General features: G+C 45.9%; 2 protein-coding genes across 8 annotated transcripts in view; one reads left to right on the forward strand and one right to left on the reverse strand.

Moving 5' to 3' along the window:
* The first annotated feature begins 1,236 nt into the window (after positions 1-1,236).
* LOC139366017 (paired mesoderm homeobox protein 2B-like) lies at positions 1,237-4,189 on the forward strand. Its single transcript, XM_071103096.1, has 3 exons — positions 1,237-1,670; positions 2,301-2,488; positions 2,789-4,189. The coding sequence occupies exons 1-3, from the start codon at positions 1,430-1,432 to the stop codon at positions 3,218-3,220; spliced, it is 861 nt and encodes a 286-aa protein (XP_070959197.1). The 5' UTR covers positions 1,237-1,429; the 3' UTR covers positions 3,221-4,189.
* Positions 4,190-4,750: 561 nt separating this feature from the next.
* Positions 4,751-20,307, reverse strand: part of LOC139366376 (LIM and calponin homology domains-containing protein 1-like) — a 166,252-nt gene continuing 150,695 nt past the window's right edge. For 5 of the 7 annotated variants that reach the window (XM_071103799.1, XM_071103796.1, XM_071103798.1 and 2 more), the window contains 2 exons: positions 8,064-8,166; positions 4,751-7,919 (listed from right to left, as the gene is read on the reverse strand). In XM_071103799.1, the coding sequence (XP_070959900.1) occupies positions 7,894-7,919; positions 8,064-8,166 (129 nt within the window). In that variant the 3' untranslated portion in view covers positions 4,751-7,893. The remainder of the gene's footprint in view (positions 7,920-8,063; positions 8,167-20,307) is intronic. The other 2 variants (XM_071103801.1, XM_071103797.1) reach the window with 1 other exon arrangement.

A 20,307-nucleotide genomic window follows, 5' to 3' on the forward strand; every position in this document is an offset into this window, starting at 1 on the left:
TAGACAGACACAATTTTGATACATTCCCGTTAGATACTATTTCAGTGGAAGAAAAATAAACATTGCGCAACAAATTAAATGTTGCTACACAGCATTTTTTTTTTAGAAAGGCAAGAATGCGTTTTGAGAAATGTTGTGTGGACTAAACAGAAACGTCGACATGCAGGCTCTTGATCCAATGATAGAACAACAGGATCGGGTAAACACCTTACCAATTACAAATTAGCCTAATATCAGCCTAAAAGGTCCGATGACTTGCTCACGACTTAGTTACTTTCATTAGAAATAAGCTATTGGCTAAATGAAGAGAATAATTCATGCAATAAAACGAATTACACCCCCACCCTCCAGATAAAACGTATTCTGTGGCTTTACCTTACGGAATTGAAATAATATATCATAATTGTTCTATAGGAATACCCTATACCATCCATTATCTCCTATAGAAATAAGCCTATATCCAATCATGTGCATTTAAAACATGTAACATTACAGGCCTACCATTCTGGTTTTAATTTAGACTGCTTTCATTTAGTTTGTTGAGACAACAAGAGACATTAACGTCGGCAGGGTTAGACGATGGCAGGGTTAGGATTAGGGTTGGACGGTGGCAGGGCAAAATAACAACAATAGCCCAATAATAGTAGTAACAATAATAATAATAATAATAAAAAAATAAAAATACAATCCACCCTTCTGTAATAATGTTACATCATGCGTAATGATCCGCACTTCAAGCCAAGAAAGAGTGCAAAGGCAAAAAGAGATAGGGAATACTATCAGAAATTCTGCCTAAGGTATACTGTTGGTTAAAAGGCTTAAAAGCTTGGGGAAAATTGGATCAGGGAGAATCGTCACCCAACTTTCATTATTTCCAAGTGGTGTGATTGAATTAAAGAGCAAGACGGTGGTTAGAGAGGAGGGTGGATGGCGCGCGGGGAGGGGGGGGGGGGGGGGGGGGGGGGGGGCTTGGCGCATAATGGTGTGGTATTAAATTCTAATTAGAGATGCAGGGGATCAATGATAGGGAGGTTGGACAGTGCGGGCCCCCAGTGCCAGCCCAATAGACTGATGAGTTATTGTCATGTAAAAGCGCTAGCAATAAGACCAAACGCTTTGCCATTGTCCAAGAGGAAAGAGCCAAGTTTATTATGAGGACTATATGCTCTAGAGACCTGAGGCTAGGCGGCTCTTAGAGGGCTTTTCATAAAACAGGGCGAAGCTCCTATAAAGGAGGCCAGTTTTGGAGCAGGCGCCGAGCAGTGCACATCTACCCACGGTCTAGCCTCTTTCCAAAACAGTCAAATCCAAGCAAGTCAATTCTCCCCATCTCATCTCGCGTCATTATCATTGTTTTTGTAATCAAATTTGAAGTTTCGATTTTTTTCCCTTGGAAGTGCTGCTTTCTTTATCCACTGAGCCTTTTCAAATGTATAAAATGGAGTATTCTTACCTAAATTCCTCTGCCTACGAATCATGTATGGCCGGGATGGACACATCGAGCTTGGCATCAGCCTATGCGGACTTCAGCTCGTGCAGTCAAGCCAGTGGGTTTCAGTACAATCCGATCAGGACCACGTTTGGGGCTACCTCCGGCTGCCCGTCTCTTACGCCGGGTTCTTGCAGTCTGGGGACACTGCGGGACCACCAAAGCAGCCCATACGCCGCAGGTAAGCAACCGCCAACTTTATTCACCACTCCCGGTCTCTACCCGGGTATATAGGACGCCTTGATTGCATTTGAAAATGGAAATGTGTTTAGTATTTACCAAACGAAATTTGCTTACACAAATGAAAGAATTTATCACGTTAGAAGCGATTGCAGGCAAGCGGTAATTCAGTTATGGGGTTACACTATCCCAGTCACACCCAAACCGCCAACAACATTATCTTAAACTGCCAAAATGATAGGCATAATTTATTTACTTTGCGATGAGATATAAAGCTTCAAATAATTAGATAACCAAAGATCTAAGCTCATTATTGACACATAATTGGAGTTACAGTAGCAACAACCGGTACGAATGGCAACATTATGACAAGTTTCCAAACTTGAACCCCAATATCAAAGCAAAGATTTGTTTATCATTACAGTTAACCACATTACAGTACATCACTGGTCTCATTTTAACACTAATCCACAAGTATTCTAACAGATTATAGAATATAATAACAACATAACTCGATTTCCAACATAATCATTCTTAATTCGGATAGATTTTTATCTGACAACTTTGTTAATATTACTCTACAGCTATTGCCATTGCAAATACGTTTAACGTTTACATTTTATTCCCGCAGTTCCTTACAAACTCTTTACGGATCATGGCGGACTGAACGAGAAAAGAAAGCAGAGGCGCATTCGGACCACTTTTACCAGCGCACAGCTCAAGGAGCTGGAGAGGGTTTTTGCTGAGACCCACTATCCAGATATCTACACACGTGAAGAGCTGGCGCTCAAAATCGATTTGACTGAAGCCAGAGTGCAGGTAGGCTATGCTATCACCTCGTCAAAGTGTACCGTCTTTTCCAAACTCGAGTCATTAAGAACAAGGTTCCCTACTATTATTGTGGGGTTTTAAAACATTTATATGGTTTAAAAATACTTTCACCAACATTAGGCCTCTACATAACTCATAGGCTTACACTGTTGTTTGATTATGTGTGAATAATTACACGAGAGTTGTTTTCCGACGGTCAATGTCTAATATTGACAGCATGACTAATTTCAGTCATTTACACATACAGTAGGACTATTTACTCTAATGAACCCGTTTTTCGTTTTCTAGGTGTGGTTCCAAAACCGACGCGCCAAATTCCGTAAGCAAGAGCGCGCGGCCGCTGCTGCCGCTGCAGCTGCCAAGAACGGCTCCGGGAAGAAGTCGGACTCTAGGGAAGAAGACAGTAAAGAGGCCAAATCTACCGACCCTGACAGCACGGGAGGACCGGGGCCCAACTCTGTCCCAACCTCTAACTGCGGTGGGCCCAGTCCAACCGGTGGCCAGGTCAACGTTTCCAGCGGAAACGGACAAGTGGACCAAGTGAAGACGTCGGTGGCTCCCGGCATGTGTGGAAACACACCGAGTCAAGGCTGGGCTTCTGCACCAGGTACCATAACCTCCATCCCGGACTCATTGGGTGGACCGTTCGCCAGCGTACTGTCCTCTTTGCAAAGACAGAACGGAGCCAAAGCTACATTAGTAAAGACCAGCATGTTCTAATACAGCGGAGACCCACTGACAAAATCAAACAGGTGACTGAGGAGTGTTGAGTCGTGAAATGAGGGATGTTACAAGAAAGACTGAAGGACACTGATAGGCCTATCATAACCGCAGTTGTAAAAAGATGAAGATGACTACTTAGATTTTTTTTGCCTCAGTCCTTCCTTTTCGGTTATCGTCCAGTATTATGGTCATTCTGCACTTATAGCGGTCTGGTTCAAGTAACCACAAACTGCTGTGAGTCATAAGCAGTGTCCCATCATACGACCAGATGTCATCAAAATGTCAGACACTGTACAACTGCTTGTTTTGTTTAAGTAGCCAACATTCGGATTTGACTGAAGATCTTCGATATATGGAATGTCTCTGTTGATTATCGAACGAGAGACTATTTTGTTCATTTCCTGATGCAACTTGCTAAGTGTAAGTAGCCTATACACCACTGTTTCAGGGCTCGTGAAGAATTTCGTTTATTTCAATTGTTGACATCAAATGAACACCCTTATTTCTTCAAAAAAGGCACAAAGTACAAAAGTTCACTGTTGACAGGAATATGTAATTGTATTGTGAGTCTTTCTACAGCTGTGTTTTTGTGGCTCAATTGTATAGTGTTAATATGTATTATTGTATCTATCCTATAGTTGACCATAGGCCATACTACCCAGTCCCTTTAGAATCACGAAGTCTTTTTGACGTTTTACAAAGTTACCACTGGCGAATTTATTTTGGGTAAAAAAAGGGAATGTATGCAAACAGTGTTATTTCACTATTATTTGCATGTCTTTTTTGTCCGATTTTATAATAATTTCCCCCCATTTTGTGAGCATAATGTAACACGTTTTGTCCAGGATTTGAAAGTTATTTATATGTAGGTAATGAATGCTTATATTTAAGGAAATATTTCTACATGTGCACATAGTTTTCCAGGTGTACCATTGAAATGGTTGTTGATAAAAATAATCAAAGTTGTTTGTCATGTTTTTCTTTGTTGATCTTTAGACAAAAGGTACAAACAGGCTAAGCTACCATTCTGCATGAATTAGATGTAAAAGGGTTAACCAAATTCGCACAAATTACTATTATCTTCTGATTCCCCAATCCATGTCAGATTTGGTTCTCAGAAATGTATCACATTGTTTAAAAGCTATTGTCATCAATTCTATAATGTATTACTATGTACCGCTATTATTCAAGTCACCTACACTGAGATACACCTTTTTTGGGAATTTACTTCAGCACCATGGATAGCGGCTTGCGACAGAACGCTGGCTAGGGGATCAGGGTTACTTTCAAAGTGCTGACTGTTCAGCAGTAATACCATGTAGGCTTCAACTTCGAAACAGTCGTGGTTAGCCTTTCCCATTCTCTGTCTGCCTTTAGCAGGCTAAATCCAGAAAAAATACTGACCTTTTTGCTTTCATCCTCGTCGCAGCAAAAAGGCATAGGGCCGAATTGAGCCGAGTTAACTACATGCAGGTGCCCCACATTATTTCATTATCTTATAACTACAGAAAGACACGGACAAGCTCATTCATTCATTTGTTACATTTTATTTATAAACATACAGTATGCTATAAAGCCAATGCATTTGAACATCACATTTATCTTTCTTCGGGTAATGTTCAGGTGAATATTACAATAAATACAGAACTTAGACTTAAAGTATCATTCCCAAACTATTCATCCAGCTAAGACGGTATCGATATTTCTGACACAAAGACGCCCCCCTGCAGAGTATCAGCTGAGATGTATTAATGTCCTAAGTAAAAGTAAAAAGACAATCAGATCTGAAGCCTAAAAATATGGTAGGACTATATCAGAAAAATAAACTCAGACGAAACAGGGAAAGTTGTAAGCTACAAGTTGAGAATGGATCATATGTCTGACAGAGTAGGCTATGGATTTAATTAAAGATAGCGTTTGAACATACATTATATCCACCACTGGTAACCTATGGAGCGATTTCAGTGCCAACAGACATTTTATTTGAATTCCAATATTTTGAATTTGTAATGCATGAATTGAATCACTGAATTCATAAATTTAACTTATGGTAAGTATTGCATTCATTGTCTGTGAATCAAGTTTACAAACCATCATTTCAAGTTAATCAAAGTTTCATATATTCAACTTCAGCTCTCTAAATTCAGATTCAAAACCTGAGACAACATCCTGGTACTTTGCCAACCAGGAAGGTAGAGAACAGATAATCAAATGCTCACTCTGTAAAACATAAACTTCATGCAGTTTCTGAAGCCAATGTGACATGTTGAATTTATTTTCTTCCTATGAATTTAGCGCCAACTTTTGAACCGTCTTGGCTATGAGCTATTATGACCCCATTCCTGAAAGCGAAGACTCTCTGGAGCCTTCTGTTCCCTTCTATGATGACAACAATCGGAGTTAGAAGAGTGTCACAAAAAACGCTATTTGGCCCCCATAAGAATATAGTTGAATAGTCCTGTCATAGCCCTTCTAAGGATAGCCTTTCCACTCCCTATTAAATCTTGCTCTTGTGACTGAGTGGGTTTGAACAAGGTCTCCTACATGTCACAAGACTATGTTAGCCCAATTAGCTAAAGCTGAATTCAACGATTACAAATTCAAAAGTATTACAATCAAATTCAAAATCCTAATACAAATTCGAAATTGTGAAATTCAAATACAATTTCTTTTGGCACTGAAATTGCTCCATAGTAGCCTATAATTTCACAATGACGTTCAAACTGCTGGCACTGGTCTTTAGCAGCCAAATGTTAATCAAGTGCACCTGCTGGTAAGAACATTTTAACCATCATTTCACAACGCAACAAGTATGCTTAATTTATATTTTTGTTGTTGAAAATGGGTTTTTATTGCTGACCAAAATCGTCATCACTGTCAACAGGGCATAGAGAGGCCTATATAGAGTCATAATGTCAAAACATTCAGATACACAATAAAAAAAAAATCAATGGTCATCCTATTTTTTGTTGGGAAAGGCTGCTATTAAATATGTCAACGATATATCCTAGATATATTTTGGATTCCGTTTTGAAACTGGAAAGACACTGCAAATCATGAAATCATGAGAAAACAAGGTTTGGTAGACTGTGACATGAGTAAAAAAATAAAGGGGAATATCAACAAAACAAATTGGTGGGGTGATTAAGCTCTCGTGCAGTTTTTCCTGCATTTTGGACAAAAATCTCCCATCCTACCCCATCACACTTAAAGGAAAACTCCATCCAAAAACGAAACTTTGGCATTTGTTTCATTAGTCTATTGTTGATATAGTCTCAAAATGTTTTGCTCGTTAGCAAATACGTTTTAAAAGACATGTAACATACACAATACAGAAATAATCCCTATATGACGCCTATTGCTGATTTCTGTATTTTAAGTGATATTCTTGATCATGTTTTTCTTGTCAATAATCAAGTTGAGACTATATCATCAATGGACTAATGAAATAAATATCAAAAGACAGTTTTTGGGTGGAGTTTTCCTTTAAGTGGACACCATCGTTGGGTTCCCTTCCCTTGAGTGTGCAATCACCTGTTTACCTAAGGCACGTTTCATGTCATTCCAAGCCTGAAATTCCTAAAGAGAACCGGTTAAGAGTTTACGGAATGGTTTAGTACAGTAGCATGAATCCATGATGGTTGTTTACCTCCACAATCAGTTTACATGCATCAGTTCGCGTTATTGCTTTAAAATCAAGTACATCTAACTTTGTGAGCGGACATTTTTTTTTAGCAAAGAAAGAGAGAAAAGGATAACGTTGTCAGGCCGACGTGCAAAGTTACTGTAATGTATGTAGGCCTATAGCCTAGTGACAGCACAGTATTTTTTTGTATCCAGTAGGCTACTAAAGCAATACGGAAGAAATAAACGATAAGACAGTGTTGAAGCTGCCTGGAAAGAAGATAGTTAGCTAAACGATTTAACTTTCAGAATTTAAACCAGAGTTTGGGTTAATTGTGGTTTAAGTGAAAATCGGGAGGAACAAAGTAGGCTTCTCTAAGCCTTTAGTTGACCATCGAGAAAAACTCCTACAGATCTCAAGTTGGCAAAATGGAATACACTTGAAACTTTTATTGGAAATCATGACAACCTTCTCTAGCAACCAAATTAGAAGCTTAAGTTACAAACTAAAGACTAATAAGGCCTATCTAACAACCTGGATACCAGAGAATAATTCAATTCAAATAAAGGGTATACTTTACAAACAAATATTTTGTCTAAGTGCCAAATTTGTTGGTTGGACTTCATTGCATTAGTGTTTTCATGAGTTTCCTATACTGTTTTGAAGTGATGGAGGCTGTTATACTGTATACACCATATTTACAGTATCAGAGCTCAGATTCAAAATGTCCACCATCCTCTCGAGGGCTTGTGGGTGCATATGGATACGAGGAAGTGAGAACCTCTGAGCTGTGATCATACATAGCCAATAGAATCAATAGGCTGACTATGATCAGTCGGACTAATATTCTATGTACACACAACTTTCCAATGTCAGGCATTATTTGGACCATTTCAATAAACCCGATAGGATGTGATTTGCAGACATTGCGAAAATCCCCACATAGGCATTGACAGACAAGACACATTCCACACATGTTGATTATATGGAGAAGTAGGAAGAAGGGAGACAATTTCTCTGTGTGCTTTCCATTGACCCAACGTTGTCACAATGTGGTTGGCTGGCCGGCTGCTGAAAATAGAGCAACAAAACAATAAGGACAACTGTAAATTCTCTAATAGTCGCTTATCATATTTAATGGGATTAAGGAAAAATACATGTATTTCTTGAGGCAATTGGGTACACAATACAGGGATGTGATTTTGTGTGACTCACAGCGGGAGCGGATGTAGCACTGGTGGCAGTTGAGGAGGCCGTTCCGGATCCTCACGTCTGTCCCCGTGGTGGTGTCACCCAGCTGTCCCTTACAGACCCCACACTGCAGGGGGAAGAGTGAGAGAGGAGAGAGAGAAGGGAGAGGAAGGAGGAAGAAAAGTACACTACATTACCAAAAGTATGTGGACACCTGCTCGTAGAACATCTCATTCCAAAATTATGGGTGTTCCAATTCATCCCAAAGGTATTCGATGGGGTTGAGGTCAGGATTCTGTGCATGCCAGTCAAATTCTTCCACACTGATCTCGACAAACCGTTTATGTATGGACCTCGCTTTGTGCATGGGGGAATTGTCATGCTGAAACAGGAAAGGGCTTTCCCCAAACTGTTGCCACAAAGTTTGAAGCACAGAATTGTCTGGAATGTCATTGTATGTTGTAGCGCTAACATTTTGCTTCACTGGAACTAAGGGGCCTAGCCCGAACCATGAAAAACCAGCCCCAGACCATTATTCTTCCTCCTCAAACTGTACAGTTGGCACTACGCATTTGTGCATCCGCCAAACCCCGATTTGTCTGTCAGACTGCCAGATGGTGAACCGTGATTCATCACTACAGAGAACTTGTTTTCACTGCTCCGCAGTTCGATGACAGCGAGCTTTACACCACTCCAGCCGACGCTTGGCATTGTGCATGGCTAACCGAGGCTTGTGTGCGGCTGCTCGGCCATGGAAACCCATTTCATGGAGCTCCCGACGAACAGTTCTTGTGCTGACGTTGTTCCAGAGGCAGTTTGTAACTCGGTAGTGAGTGTTGCAACCGAGGACAGAAGATTTTTTACACGCTTTGCGCTTCAGCACTCAACGGTCCCGTTCTGTGAGCTTGTGTGGCGTACCACCTCGCGGCTGAGCCGTTTTTGCGCCTAAATGTTTCCACGTCGCATTTACAGTTAACCAGGGGAGCTCTAGCAGGGCAGAAATTTGACGAACTGACTTGTTGGAAAGGTGCCATCCTCGGGGCATACTGAAAGTCACTGAGCTCATCAGTAAGGCCATTTAACTGCCAATGTTTGTCTATCGAGATTGCATGGCTGTGTGCTCGATTTTATACACCTGTCAGCAACGGTTGCGGCTGAAGTAGCCGAATCCACTAATTTGAAGGGATGTCCATATACTTTTGTATACATAGTGTAAGACATATGCTTTGTTTGAATACTTTGAAAATGCATAATTCTTTCCTTCCTTTCTTGTAGTAATCACTTATCTGACATTGGTGAGTGTGTTAATCAGAGAGGATTGGAAAGGTTCTGATGGTGGGAAATCTGCCATATTGCTTACACCTTAGCCTCTGAGTCCCCAACCACCGGATGTTCTGGTTTTCAGGGGAAATGGAAAGAGTCTGACGCGACTTCTGCTTTTGGAAATTAACATGGCAACACTCCATCTTAACTCCTCCTCCACATTTACTGGATTGGTTGAACAGTGCGGAAGACAACCTCCCTATAGCTTTTCTTCTGGTCAAGACCAGTACGTAGGGGATCTAGTTTCAGGTGTTTCTTTAACCCATGCTACGTTAGGTTACTTAAATCTTATACTAGTGGAGGCTGTTGAGGGGAGGACGGCTCATAATAACGGCTGGAATGGACTCAAGGAAACCATGTTTTCGATACCATCTCACCTATTCCGCTCCAGTCATTACCACAAGCCTGTCCTCCCCAATAAAGGTGCGACAAACCTCCTGTGGCCTATACAATCTTTAAAGATCAACAAGGAGTTTCTTGGAGGTTGGGTCTAGGGCTTGGAATTCATCATCAATTACATTAGTTACAGTCCTGTAGTTAATAACTGTGGATGGGTGAGGTGTTGTGGTGAAAGGGTTCTGACCTAAAGCAGTCTGGTACTAACTGTGGTGGTGTGGTGAAAGGGATCTGACCTATCACAACCTGCTACTAACGGTGGTGGTGTGGTGAAAGGGTTCTGACCTAACGCAGCCAGCTACTAACTGTGGTGGTGTGGTGAAAGGGTTCTGACCTCTCACAGTCTGCTACTGACTGTGGTGCTGTGGTAAAAGGGTTCTGATCTAACGCAGCCTGCTACTAACTGTGGTGAAAGGGTTCTGACCTATCACAGCCTGCTACTAACTGTGGTGGTGTGGTGAAAGGGTTCTGACCTCTCACAGCCTGCTACTGACTGTGGTGGTTTGGTGAAAGGGTTCTGACCTAACGCAGCCTGCTACTAACTGTGGTGAAAGGGTCCTGACCTATTGCAGCCTGCTACTAACTGTGGGGAAAGGGTTCTGACCTATCACAGCCTGCTACTAACTGTGGTGGTGTGGTGAAAGGGTTCTGACCTCTCACAGCCTGCTACTGACTGTGGTGGTTTGGTGAAAGGGTTCTGACCTAACGCAGCCTGCTACTAACTGTGGTGGTGTGGTGAAAGGGTTCTGACCTCTCACAGTCTGCTACTGACTGTGGTGCTGTGGTAAAAGGGTTCTGATCTAACGCAGCCTGCTACTAACTGTGGTGAAAGGGTTCTGACCTATCACAGCCTGCTACTAACTGTGGTGGTGTGGTGAAAGGGTTCTGACCTCTCACAGCCTGCTACTGACTGTGGTGGTTTGGTGAAAGGGTTCTGACCTAACGCAGCCTGCTACTAACTGTGGTGAAAGGGTCCTGACCTATTGCAGCCTGCTACTAACTGTGGGGAAAGGGTTCTGACCCATCACAGCCTGCTACTAACTGTGTTGCTGTGGTGAAAGGGTTCTGACCTAACGCAGCCTGCTCCAAACTGTGGTGAAAGGGTTCTGACCTATCGCAGCCTGCTACTAACTGTGGTGAAAGGGTTCTGACCTATCACAGCCTGCTACTAACTGTGGTGGTGTGGTGAAAGGGTTCTGACCTATCACAGCCTGCTACTAACTGTGGTGGTGTGGTGAAAGGGTTCTGACCTATCGCAGCCTGCTACCAACTGTGGTGGTGTGGTGAAAGGGTTCTGACCTATCGCAGCCTGCTACTAACTGTGGTGGTGTGGTGAAAGGGTTCTGACCTATCACAGCCTGCTACTAACTGTGGTGGTGTGGTGAAAGGGTTCTGACCTAACGCAGCCTGCTACTAACTGTGGTGAAAGGGTTCTGACCTATCACAGCCTGCTACTAACTGTGGTGGTGTGGTGAAAGGGTTCTGACCTAACGCAGCCTGGTACTAACTGTGGTGGTGTGGTGAAAGGGTTCTGACCTAACGCAGCCTGCTACTAACTGTGGTGAAAGGGTTCTGACCTATCACAGTCTGCTACTAACTGTGGTTGTGGTGAAAGGGTTCTGACCTATCGCAGCCTGCTACTAACTGTGGTGAAAGGGTTCTGTAACGCAGCCTGCTACTAACTGTGGTGAAAGGGTTCTAACCTATCACAGCCTGCTACTAACTGTGGTGGTGTGAAAGGGTTCTGACCAGCCTGCTACTAACTGTGGTGGTGTGGTGAAAGGGTTCTGACCTAATGCAGCCAGCTACTAACTGTGGTAGTGTGGTGAAAGGGTTCTGACCTATCACAGCCTGCTACTAACTGTGTTGGTGTGGTGAAAGGGTTCTGACCTAACGCAGCCTGCTCACAACTGTGGTGAAAGGGTTCTGACCTATCGCAGCCTGCTACTAACTGTGGTGAAAGGGTTCTGACCTATCACAGCCTGCTACTAACTGTGCAGCCTGCTACTAACTGTGGTGAAAGGGTTCTGACCTATCACAGCCTGCTACTAACTGTGGTGGTGTGGTGAAAGGGTTCTGACTTATCGCAGCCTGCTACCAACTGTGGTGGTGTGGTGAAAGGGTTCTGACCTATCGCAGCCTGCTACTAACTGTGGTGGTGTGGTGAAAGGGTTCTGACCTAACGCAGCCTGCTACTAACTGTGGTGAAAGGGTTCTGACCTATCACAGCCTGCTACTAACTGTGGTGGTGTGGTGAAAGGGTTCTGACCTAACGCAGCCTGCTACTAACTGTGGTGAAAGGGTTCTGACCTATCACAGTCTGCTACTAACTGTGGTTGTGGTGAAAGGGTTCTGACCTAACGCAGCCTGCTACTAACTGTGGTGAAAGGGTTCTGACCTAACGCAGCCTGCTACTAACTGTGGTGAAAGGGTTCTAACCTATCACAGCCTGCTACTAACTGTGGTGGTGTGAAAGGGTTCTGACCCAATGCAGCCTGTTACTAACTGTGGTGGTGTGGTGAAAGGGTTCTGATCTAATGCAGCCAGCTACTAACTGTGGTGGTGTGGTGAAAGGGTTCTGAACGTAACGCAGCCAGCTACTAACTGTGGTGGTGTGGTGAAAGGGTTCTGACGTAACGCAGCCTGCTACTAACTGTGGTGTAAGGGTTCTGACCTATCGCAGCCTGCTACTAACTGTGGTGGTGTGGTGAAAGGGTTCTGACCTAATGCAGCCAGCTACTAACTGTGGTGGTGTGGTGAAAGGGTTCTGACCTATCACAGCCTGCTACTAACTGTGGTGGTGTGGTGAAAGGGTTCTGACCATTCGCAGCCTGCTACTAACTGTGGTGTTCTGGTGAAAGGGTTCTGACGTAACGCAGCCTGCTATTAACTGTGGTGAAAGGGTTCTGACCTAATGCAGCCTGCTACTAACTGTGGTGTAAGGGTTCTGACCTATCACAGCCACAGTGTGGTGAAAGAGTTCTGACCTATCGCAGCCTGCTACTAACTGTGGTGGTGTGGTGAAAGGGTTCTGACCTAACGCAGCCTGCTACTAACTGTGGTGAAAGGGTTCTGACCTATCACAGTCTGCTACTAACTGTGGTTGTGGTGAAAGGGTTCTGACCTAACGCAGCCTGCTACTAACTGTGGTGAAAGGGTTCTGACCTAACGCAGCCTGCTACTAACTGTGGTGAAAGGGTTCTAACCTATCACAGCCTGCTACTAACTGTGGTGGTGTGAAAGGGTTCTGACCCAATGCAGCCTGTTACTAACTGTGGTGGTGTGGTGAAAGGGTTCTGACGTAACGCAATCTGCTAATAACTGTGGTGTAAGGGTTCTGACCTATCACAGCCTGCTACTAACTGTGGTGGTGTGGTGAAAGGGTTCTGACCTATCACAGCCTGCTACTAACTGTGGTGGTGTGGTGAAAGAGTTCTGACCTTTCACAGCCTGCTACTGACTGTGGTGGTGTTGTGAAAGGGTTCTGACCTAACGCAGCCTGCTACTAACTGTGGTGTAAGGGTTCTGACCTATCACAGCCTGCTACTAACTGTGGTGGTGTGGTGAAAGGGTTCTGACCTATCACAGCCTGCTACTAACTGTGGTGGTGTGGTGAAAGAGTTCTGACCTATCGCAGCCTGCTACTAACTGTGGTGGTGTGGTGAAAGGGTTCTGACCTAATGCAGCCTGCTACTAACTGTGGTGGTGTGGTGAAAGGGTTCTGACATATCGCAGCCTGCTACTAACTGTGGTGTTCTGGTGAAAGGGTTCTGACCTAACGCAGCCTGCTACTAACTGTGGTGGTGTGGTGAAAGGGTTCTGACCTAACGCAGCCAGCTACTAACTGTGGTGGTGTGGTGAAAGGGTTCTGACGTAACGCAGCCTGCTACTAACTGTGGTGAAAGGGTTCTGACCTATCACAGCCTGCTACTAACTGTGGTGGTGTGGTGAAAGGGTTCTGACCTAATGCAGCCTGCTACTAACTGTGGTGGTGTGGTGAAAGGGTTCTGACCTAATGCAGCCAGCTACTAACTGTGGTAGTGTGGTGAAAGGGTTCTGACCTATCACAGCCTGCTACTAACTGTGTTGGTGTGGTGAAAGGGTTCTGACCTAACGCAGCCTGCTCACAACTGTGGTGAAAGGGTTCTGACCTATCGCAGCCTGCTACTAACTGTGGTGAAAGGGTTCTGACCTATCACAGCCTGCTACTAACTGTGGTGGTGTGGTGAAAGGGTTCTGACCTATCACAGCCTGCTACTAACTGTGGTGGTGTGGTGAAAGGGTTCTGACCTATCGCAGCCTGCTACCAACTGTGGTGGTGTGGTGAAAGGGTTCTGACCTATCGCAGCCTGCTACTAACTGTGGTGGTGTGGTGAAAGGGTTCTGACCTAACGCAGCCTGCTACTAACTGTGGTGAAAGGGTCCTGACCTATTGCAGCCTATCTGTGGGGAAAGGGTTCTGACCCATCACAGCCTGCTACTAACTGTGTTGCTGTGGTGAAAGGGTTCTGACCTAACGCAGCCTGCTACTAACTGTGGTGGTGTGGTGAAAGGGTTCTGACCTAAACTGTGGTGGTGTGGTGAAAGGGTTCTGACCTATCGCAGCCTGCTACCAACTGTGGTGGTGTGGTGAAAGGGTTCTGACCTATCGCAGCCTGCTACTAACTGTGGTGGTGTGGTGAAAGGGTTCTGACCTATCACAGCCTGCTACTAACTGTGGTGGTGTGGTGAAAGGGTTCTGACCTAACGCAGCCTGCTACTAACTGTGGTGAAAGGGTTCTGACCTATCACAGCCTGCTACTAACTGTGGTGGTGTGGTGAAAGGGTTCTGACCTAACGCAGCCTGGTACTAACTGTGGTTGTGGTGAAAGGGTTCTGACCTAACGCAGCCTGCTACTAACTGTGGTGAAAGGGTTCTGACCTATCACAGTCTGCTACTAACTGTGGTTGTGGTGAAAGGGTTCTGACCTAGCGCAGCCTGCTACTAACTGTGGTGAAAGGGTTCTGACCTAACGCAGCCTGCTACTAACTGTGGTGAAAGGGTTCTAACCTATCACAGCCTGCTACTAACTGTGGTGGTGTGAAAGGGTTCTGACCCAATGCAGACCGTTACTAACTGTGGTGGTGTGGTGAAAGGGTTCTGAACGTAACGCAGCCAGCTACTAACTGTGGTGGTGTGGTGAAAGGGTTCTGACGTAACGCAGCCTGCTACTAACTGTGGTGAAAGGGTTCTGACCTCTCACAGCCTGCTACTGACTGTGGTGGTGTGGTGAAAGGGTTCTGACCTAACGCAGCCTGCTACTAACTGTGGTGTAAGGGTTCTGACCTATCACAGCCTGCTACTAACTGTGGTGGTGTGGTGAAAGGGTTCTGACCTATCACAGCCTGCTACTAACTGTGGTGGTGTGGTGAAAGAGTTCTGACCTATCGCAGCCTGCTACTAACTGTGGTGGTGTGGTGAAAGGGTTCTGACCTAATGCAGCCAGCTACTAACTGTGGTAGTGTGGTGAAAGGGTTCTGACCTATCACAGCCTGCTACTAACTGTGTTGGTGTGGTGAAAGGGTTCTGACCTAACGCAGCCTGCTCACAACTGTGGTGAAAGGGTTCTGACCTATCGCAGCCTGCTACTAACTGTGGTGAAAGGGTTCTGACCTATCACAGCCTGCTACTAACTGTGGTGGTGTGGTGAAAGGGTTCTGACCTATCACAGCCTGCTACTAACTGTGGTGGTGTGGTGAAAGGGTTCTGACTTATCGCAGCCTGCTACCAACTGTGGTGGTGTGGTGAAAGGGTTCTGACCTATCGCAGCCTGCTACTAACTGTGGTGGTGTGGTGAAAGGGTTCTGACCTAACGCAGCCTGCTACTAACTGTGGTGAAAGGGTTCTGACCTATCACAGCCTGCTACTAACTGTGGTGGTGTGGTGAAAGGGTTCTGACCTAACGCAGCCTGCTACTAACTGTGGTGAAAGGGTTCTGACCTATCACAGCTGCTACTAACTGTGGTTGTGGTGAAAGGGTTCTGACCTAACGCAGCCTGCTACTAACTGTGGTGAAAGGGTTTGTGGTGAAAGGGTTCTAACCTATCACAGCCTGCTACTAACTGTGGTGGTGTGAAAGGGTTCTGACCCAATGCAGCCTGTTACTAACTGTGGTGGTGTGGTGAAAGGGTTCTGATCTAATGCAGCCAGCTACTAACTGTGGTGGTGTGGTGAAAGGGTTCTGAACGTAACGCAGCCAGCTACTAACTGTGGTGGTGTGGTGAAAGGGTTCTGACGTAACGCAGCCTGCTACTAACTGTGGTGTAAGGGTTCTGACCTATCGCAGCCTGCTACTAACTGTGGTGGTGTGGTGAAAGGGTTCTGACCTAATGCAGCCAGCTACTAACTGTGGTGGTGTGGTGAAAGGGTTCTGACCTATCACAGCCTGCTACTAACTGTGGTGGTGTGGTGAAAGGGTTCTGACCATTCGCAGCCTGCTACTAACTGTGGTGTTCTGGTGAAAGGGTTCTGACGTAACGCAGCCTGCTATTAACTGTGGTGAAAGGGTTCTGACCTAATGCAGCCTGCTACTAACTGTGGTGTAAGGGTTCTGACCTATCACAGCCACAGTGTGGTGAAAGAGTTCTGACCTATCGCAGCCTGCTACTAACTGTGGTGGTGTGGTGAAAGGGTTCTGACCTAACGCAGCCTGCTACTAACTGTGGTGAAAGGGTTCAGCCTACTAACTGTGGTTGTGGTGAAAGGGTTCTACCTAACGCAGCCTGCTACTAACTGTGGTGAAAGGGTTCTGACCTAACGCAGCCTGCTACTAACTGTGGTGAAAGGGTTCTAACCTATCACAGCCTGCTACTAACTGTGGTGGTGTGAAAGGGTTCTGACCCAATGCAGCCTGTTACTAACTGTGGTGGTGTGGTGAAAGGGTTCTGACGTAACGCAATCTGCTAATAACTGTGGTGTAAGGGTTCTGACCTATCACAGCCTGCTACTAACTGTGGTGGTGTGGTGAAAGGGTTCTGACCTATCACAGCCTGCTACTAACTGTGGTGGTGTGGTGAAAGAGTTCTGACCTTTCACAGCCTGCTACTGACTGTGGTGGTGTTGTGAAAGGGTTCTGACCTAACGCAGCCTGCTACTAACTGTGGTGTAAGGGTTCTGACCTATCACAGCCTGCTACTAACTGTGGTGGTGTGGTGAAAGGGTTCTGACCTATCACAGCCTGCTACTAACTGTGGTGGTGTGGTGAAAGAGTTCTGACCTATCGCAGCCTGCTACTAACTGTGGTGGTGTGGTGAAAGGGTTCTGACCTAATGCAGCCTGCTACTAACTGTGGTGGTGTGGTGAAAGGGTTCTGACATATCGCAGCCTGCTACTAACTGTGGTGTTCTGGTGAAAGGGTTCTGACCTAACGCAGCCTGCTACTAACTGTGGTGGTGTGGTGAAAGGGTTCTGACCTAACGCAGCCAGCTACTAACTGTGGTGGTGTGGTGAAAGGGTTCTGACGTAACGCAGCCTGCTACTAACTGTGGTGAAAGGGTTCTGACCTATCACAGCCTGCTACTAACTGTGGTGGTGTGGTGAAAGGGTTCTGACCTAATGCAGCCTGCTACTAACTGTGGTGGTGTGGTGAAAGGGTTCTGACCTAATCACAGCCTGCTACTAACTGTGGTGGTGTGGTGAAAGGGTTCTGACCTATCGCAGCCTGCTACTAACTGTGGTGCTACTAACTGGTGAAAGGGTTCTGACCTATCGCAGCCTGCTACTAACTGTGGTGGTGTGGTGAAAGGGTTCTGACCTATCACAGCCTGCTACTAACTGTGGTGGTGTGGTGAAAGGGTTCTGACCTAACGCAGCCTGCTACTAACTGTGGTGAAAGGGTTCTGACCTATCACAGTCTGCTACTAACTGTGGTTGTGGTGAAAGGGTTCTGACCTAACACAGCCTGCTACTAACTGTGGTGAAAGGGTTCTGACCTAACGCAGCCTGCTACTAACTGTGGTGAAAGGGTTCTAACCTATCACAGCCTGCTACTAACTGTGGTGGTGTGAAAGGGTTCTGACCGAATGCAGCCTGTTACTAACTGTGGTGGTGTGGTGAAAGGGTTCTGATCTAATGCAGCCAGCTACTAACTGTGGTGGTGTGGTGAAAGGGTTCTGAACGTAACGCAGCCAGCTACTAACTGTGGTGGTGTGGTGAAAGGGTTCTGAACGTAACGCAGCCTGCTACTAACTGTGGTGAAAGGGTTCTGACCTCTCACAGCCTGCTACTGACTGTGGTGGTGTGGTGAAAGGGTTCTGACCTATCGCAGCCTGCTACTAACTGTGGTGGTGTGGTGAAAGGGTTCTGACCTAATGCAGCCAGCTACTAACTGTGGTGGTGTGGTGAAAGGGTTCTGACCTATCACAGCCTGCTACTAACTGTGGTGGTGTGGTGAAAGGGTTCTGACCATTCGCAGCCTGCTACTAACTGTGGTGTTCTGGTGAAAGGGTTCTGACGTAACGCAGCCTGCTATTAACTGTGGTGAAAGGGTTCTGACCTAATGCAGCCTGCTACTAACTGTGGTGTAAGGGTTCTGACCTATCACAGCCACAGTGTGGTGAAAGAGTTCTGACCTATCGCAGCCTGCTACTAACTGTGGTGGTGTGGTGAAAGGGTTCTGACCTAACGCAGCCTGCTACTAACTGTGGTGAAAGGGTTCTGACCTAACGCAGCCTGCTACTAACTGTGGTGAAAGGGTTCTAACCTATCACAGCCTGCTACTAACTGTGGTGGTGTGAAAGGGTTCTGACCCAATGCAGCCTGTTACTAACTGTGGTGGTGTGGTGAAAGGGTTCTGACGTAACGCAATCTGCTAATAACTGTGGTGTAAGGGTTCTGACCTATCACAGCCTGCTACTAACTGTGGTGGTGTGGTGAAAGGGTTCTGACCTATCACAGCCTGCTACTAACTGTGGTGGTGTGGTGAAAGGGTTCTGACCTATCACAGCCTGCTACTAACTGTGGTGAAAGGGTTCTGACCTATCACAGCCTGCTACTAACTGTGGTGGTGTGGTGAAAGGGTTCTGACCTAACGCAGCCAGCTACTAACTGTGGTGGTGTGGTGAAAGGGTTCTGACGTAACGCAGCCTGCTACTAACTGTGGTGAAAGGGTTCTGACCTATCACAGCCTGCTACTAACTGTGGTGGTGTGGTGAAAGGGTTCTGACCTAATGCAGCCTGCTACTAACTGTGGTGGTGTGGTGAAAGGGTTCTGACCTAATGCAGCCAGCTACTAACTGTGGTAGTGTGGTGAAAGGGTTCTGACCTATCACAGCCTGCTACTAACTGTGTTGGTGTGGTGAAAGGGTTCTGACCTAACGCAGCCTGCTCACAACTGTGGTGAAAGGGTTCTGACCTATCGCAGCCTGCTACTAACTGTGGTGAAAGGGTTCTGACCTATCACAGCCTGCTACTAACTGTGGTGGTGTGGTGAAAGGGTTCTGACCTAATGCAGCCTGCTACTAACTGTGGTGGTGTGGTGAAAGGGTTCTGACCTATCACAGCCTGCTACTAACTGTGGTGGTGTGGTGAAAGGGTTCTGACCTATCGCAGCCTGCTACTAACTGTGGTGTTCTGGTGAAAGGGTTCTGACCTAACGCAGCCTACTACTAACTGTGGTGGTGTGGTGAAAGGGTTCTGACCTAACGCAGCCAGCTACTAACTGTGGTGGTGTGGTGAAAGGGTTCTGACCTAACGCAGCCTGCTACTAACTGTGGTGAAAGGGTTCTGACCTATCACAGTCTGCTACTAACTGTGGTTGTGGTGAAAGGGTTCTGACCTAACGCAGCCTGCTACTAACTGTGGTGAAAGGGTTCTGACCTAACGCAGCCTGCTACTAACTGTGGTGAAAGGGTTCTAACCTATCACAGCCTGCTACTAACTGTGGTGGTGTGAAAGGGTTCTGACCCAATGCAGCCTGTTACTAACTGTGGTGGTGTGGTGAAAGGGTTCTGACGTAACGCAATCTGCTAATAACTGTGGTGTAAGGGTTCTGACCTATCACAGCCTGCTACTAACTGTGGTGGTGTGGTGAAAGGGTTCTGACCTATCACAGCCTGCTACTAACTGTGGTGGTGTGGTGAAAGAGTTCTGACCTTTCACAGCCTGCTACTGACTGTGGTGGTGTTGTGAAAGGGTTCTGACCTAACGCAGCCTGCTACTAACTGTGGTGTAAGGGTTCTGACCTATCACAGCCTGCTACTAACTGTGGTGGTGTGGTGAAAGGGTTCTGACCTATCACAGCCTGCTACTAACTGTGGTGGTGTGGTGAAAGAGTTCTGACCTATCGCAGCCTGCTACTAACTGTGGTGGTGTGGTGAAAGGGTTCTGACCTAATGCAGCCTGCTACTAACTGTGGTGGTGTGGTGAAAGGGTTCTGACATATCGCAGCCTGCTACTAACTGTGGTGTTCTGGTGAAAGGGTTCTGACCTATCGCAGCCTGCTACTAACTGTGGTGGTGTGGTGAAAGGGTTCTGACCTATCACAGCCTGCTACTAACTGTGGTGGTGTGG

This window comes from Oncorhynchus clarkii, chromosome 14 (genome assembly GCF_045791955.1).
Source record: "Oncorhynchus clarkii lewisi isolate Uvic-CL-2024 chromosome 14, UVic_Ocla_1.0, whole genome shotgun sequence".
Taxonomy (NCBI): domain Eukaryota; kingdom Metazoa; phylum Chordata; class Actinopteri; order Salmoniformes; family Salmonidae; genus Oncorhynchus; species Oncorhynchus clarkii.

Bases quoted from the DNA above. Each gene is read 5' to 3' on its own strand.
- LOC139366017 (XM_071103096.1), top strand. From the start codon at position 1,430: ATGTATAAAATGGAGTATTCTTACCTAAATTCCTCTGCCTACGAATCA. The intron at 1,671-2,300 runs GTAAGCAACCGC...TTATTCCCGCAG, and splicing joins AAGCAGCCCATACGCCGCAG to TTCCTTACAAACTCTTTACG. The intron at 2,489-2,788 runs GTAGGCTATGCT...TTCGTTTTCTAG, and splicing joins TGACTGAAGCCAGAGTGCAG to GTGTGGTTCCAAAACCGACG.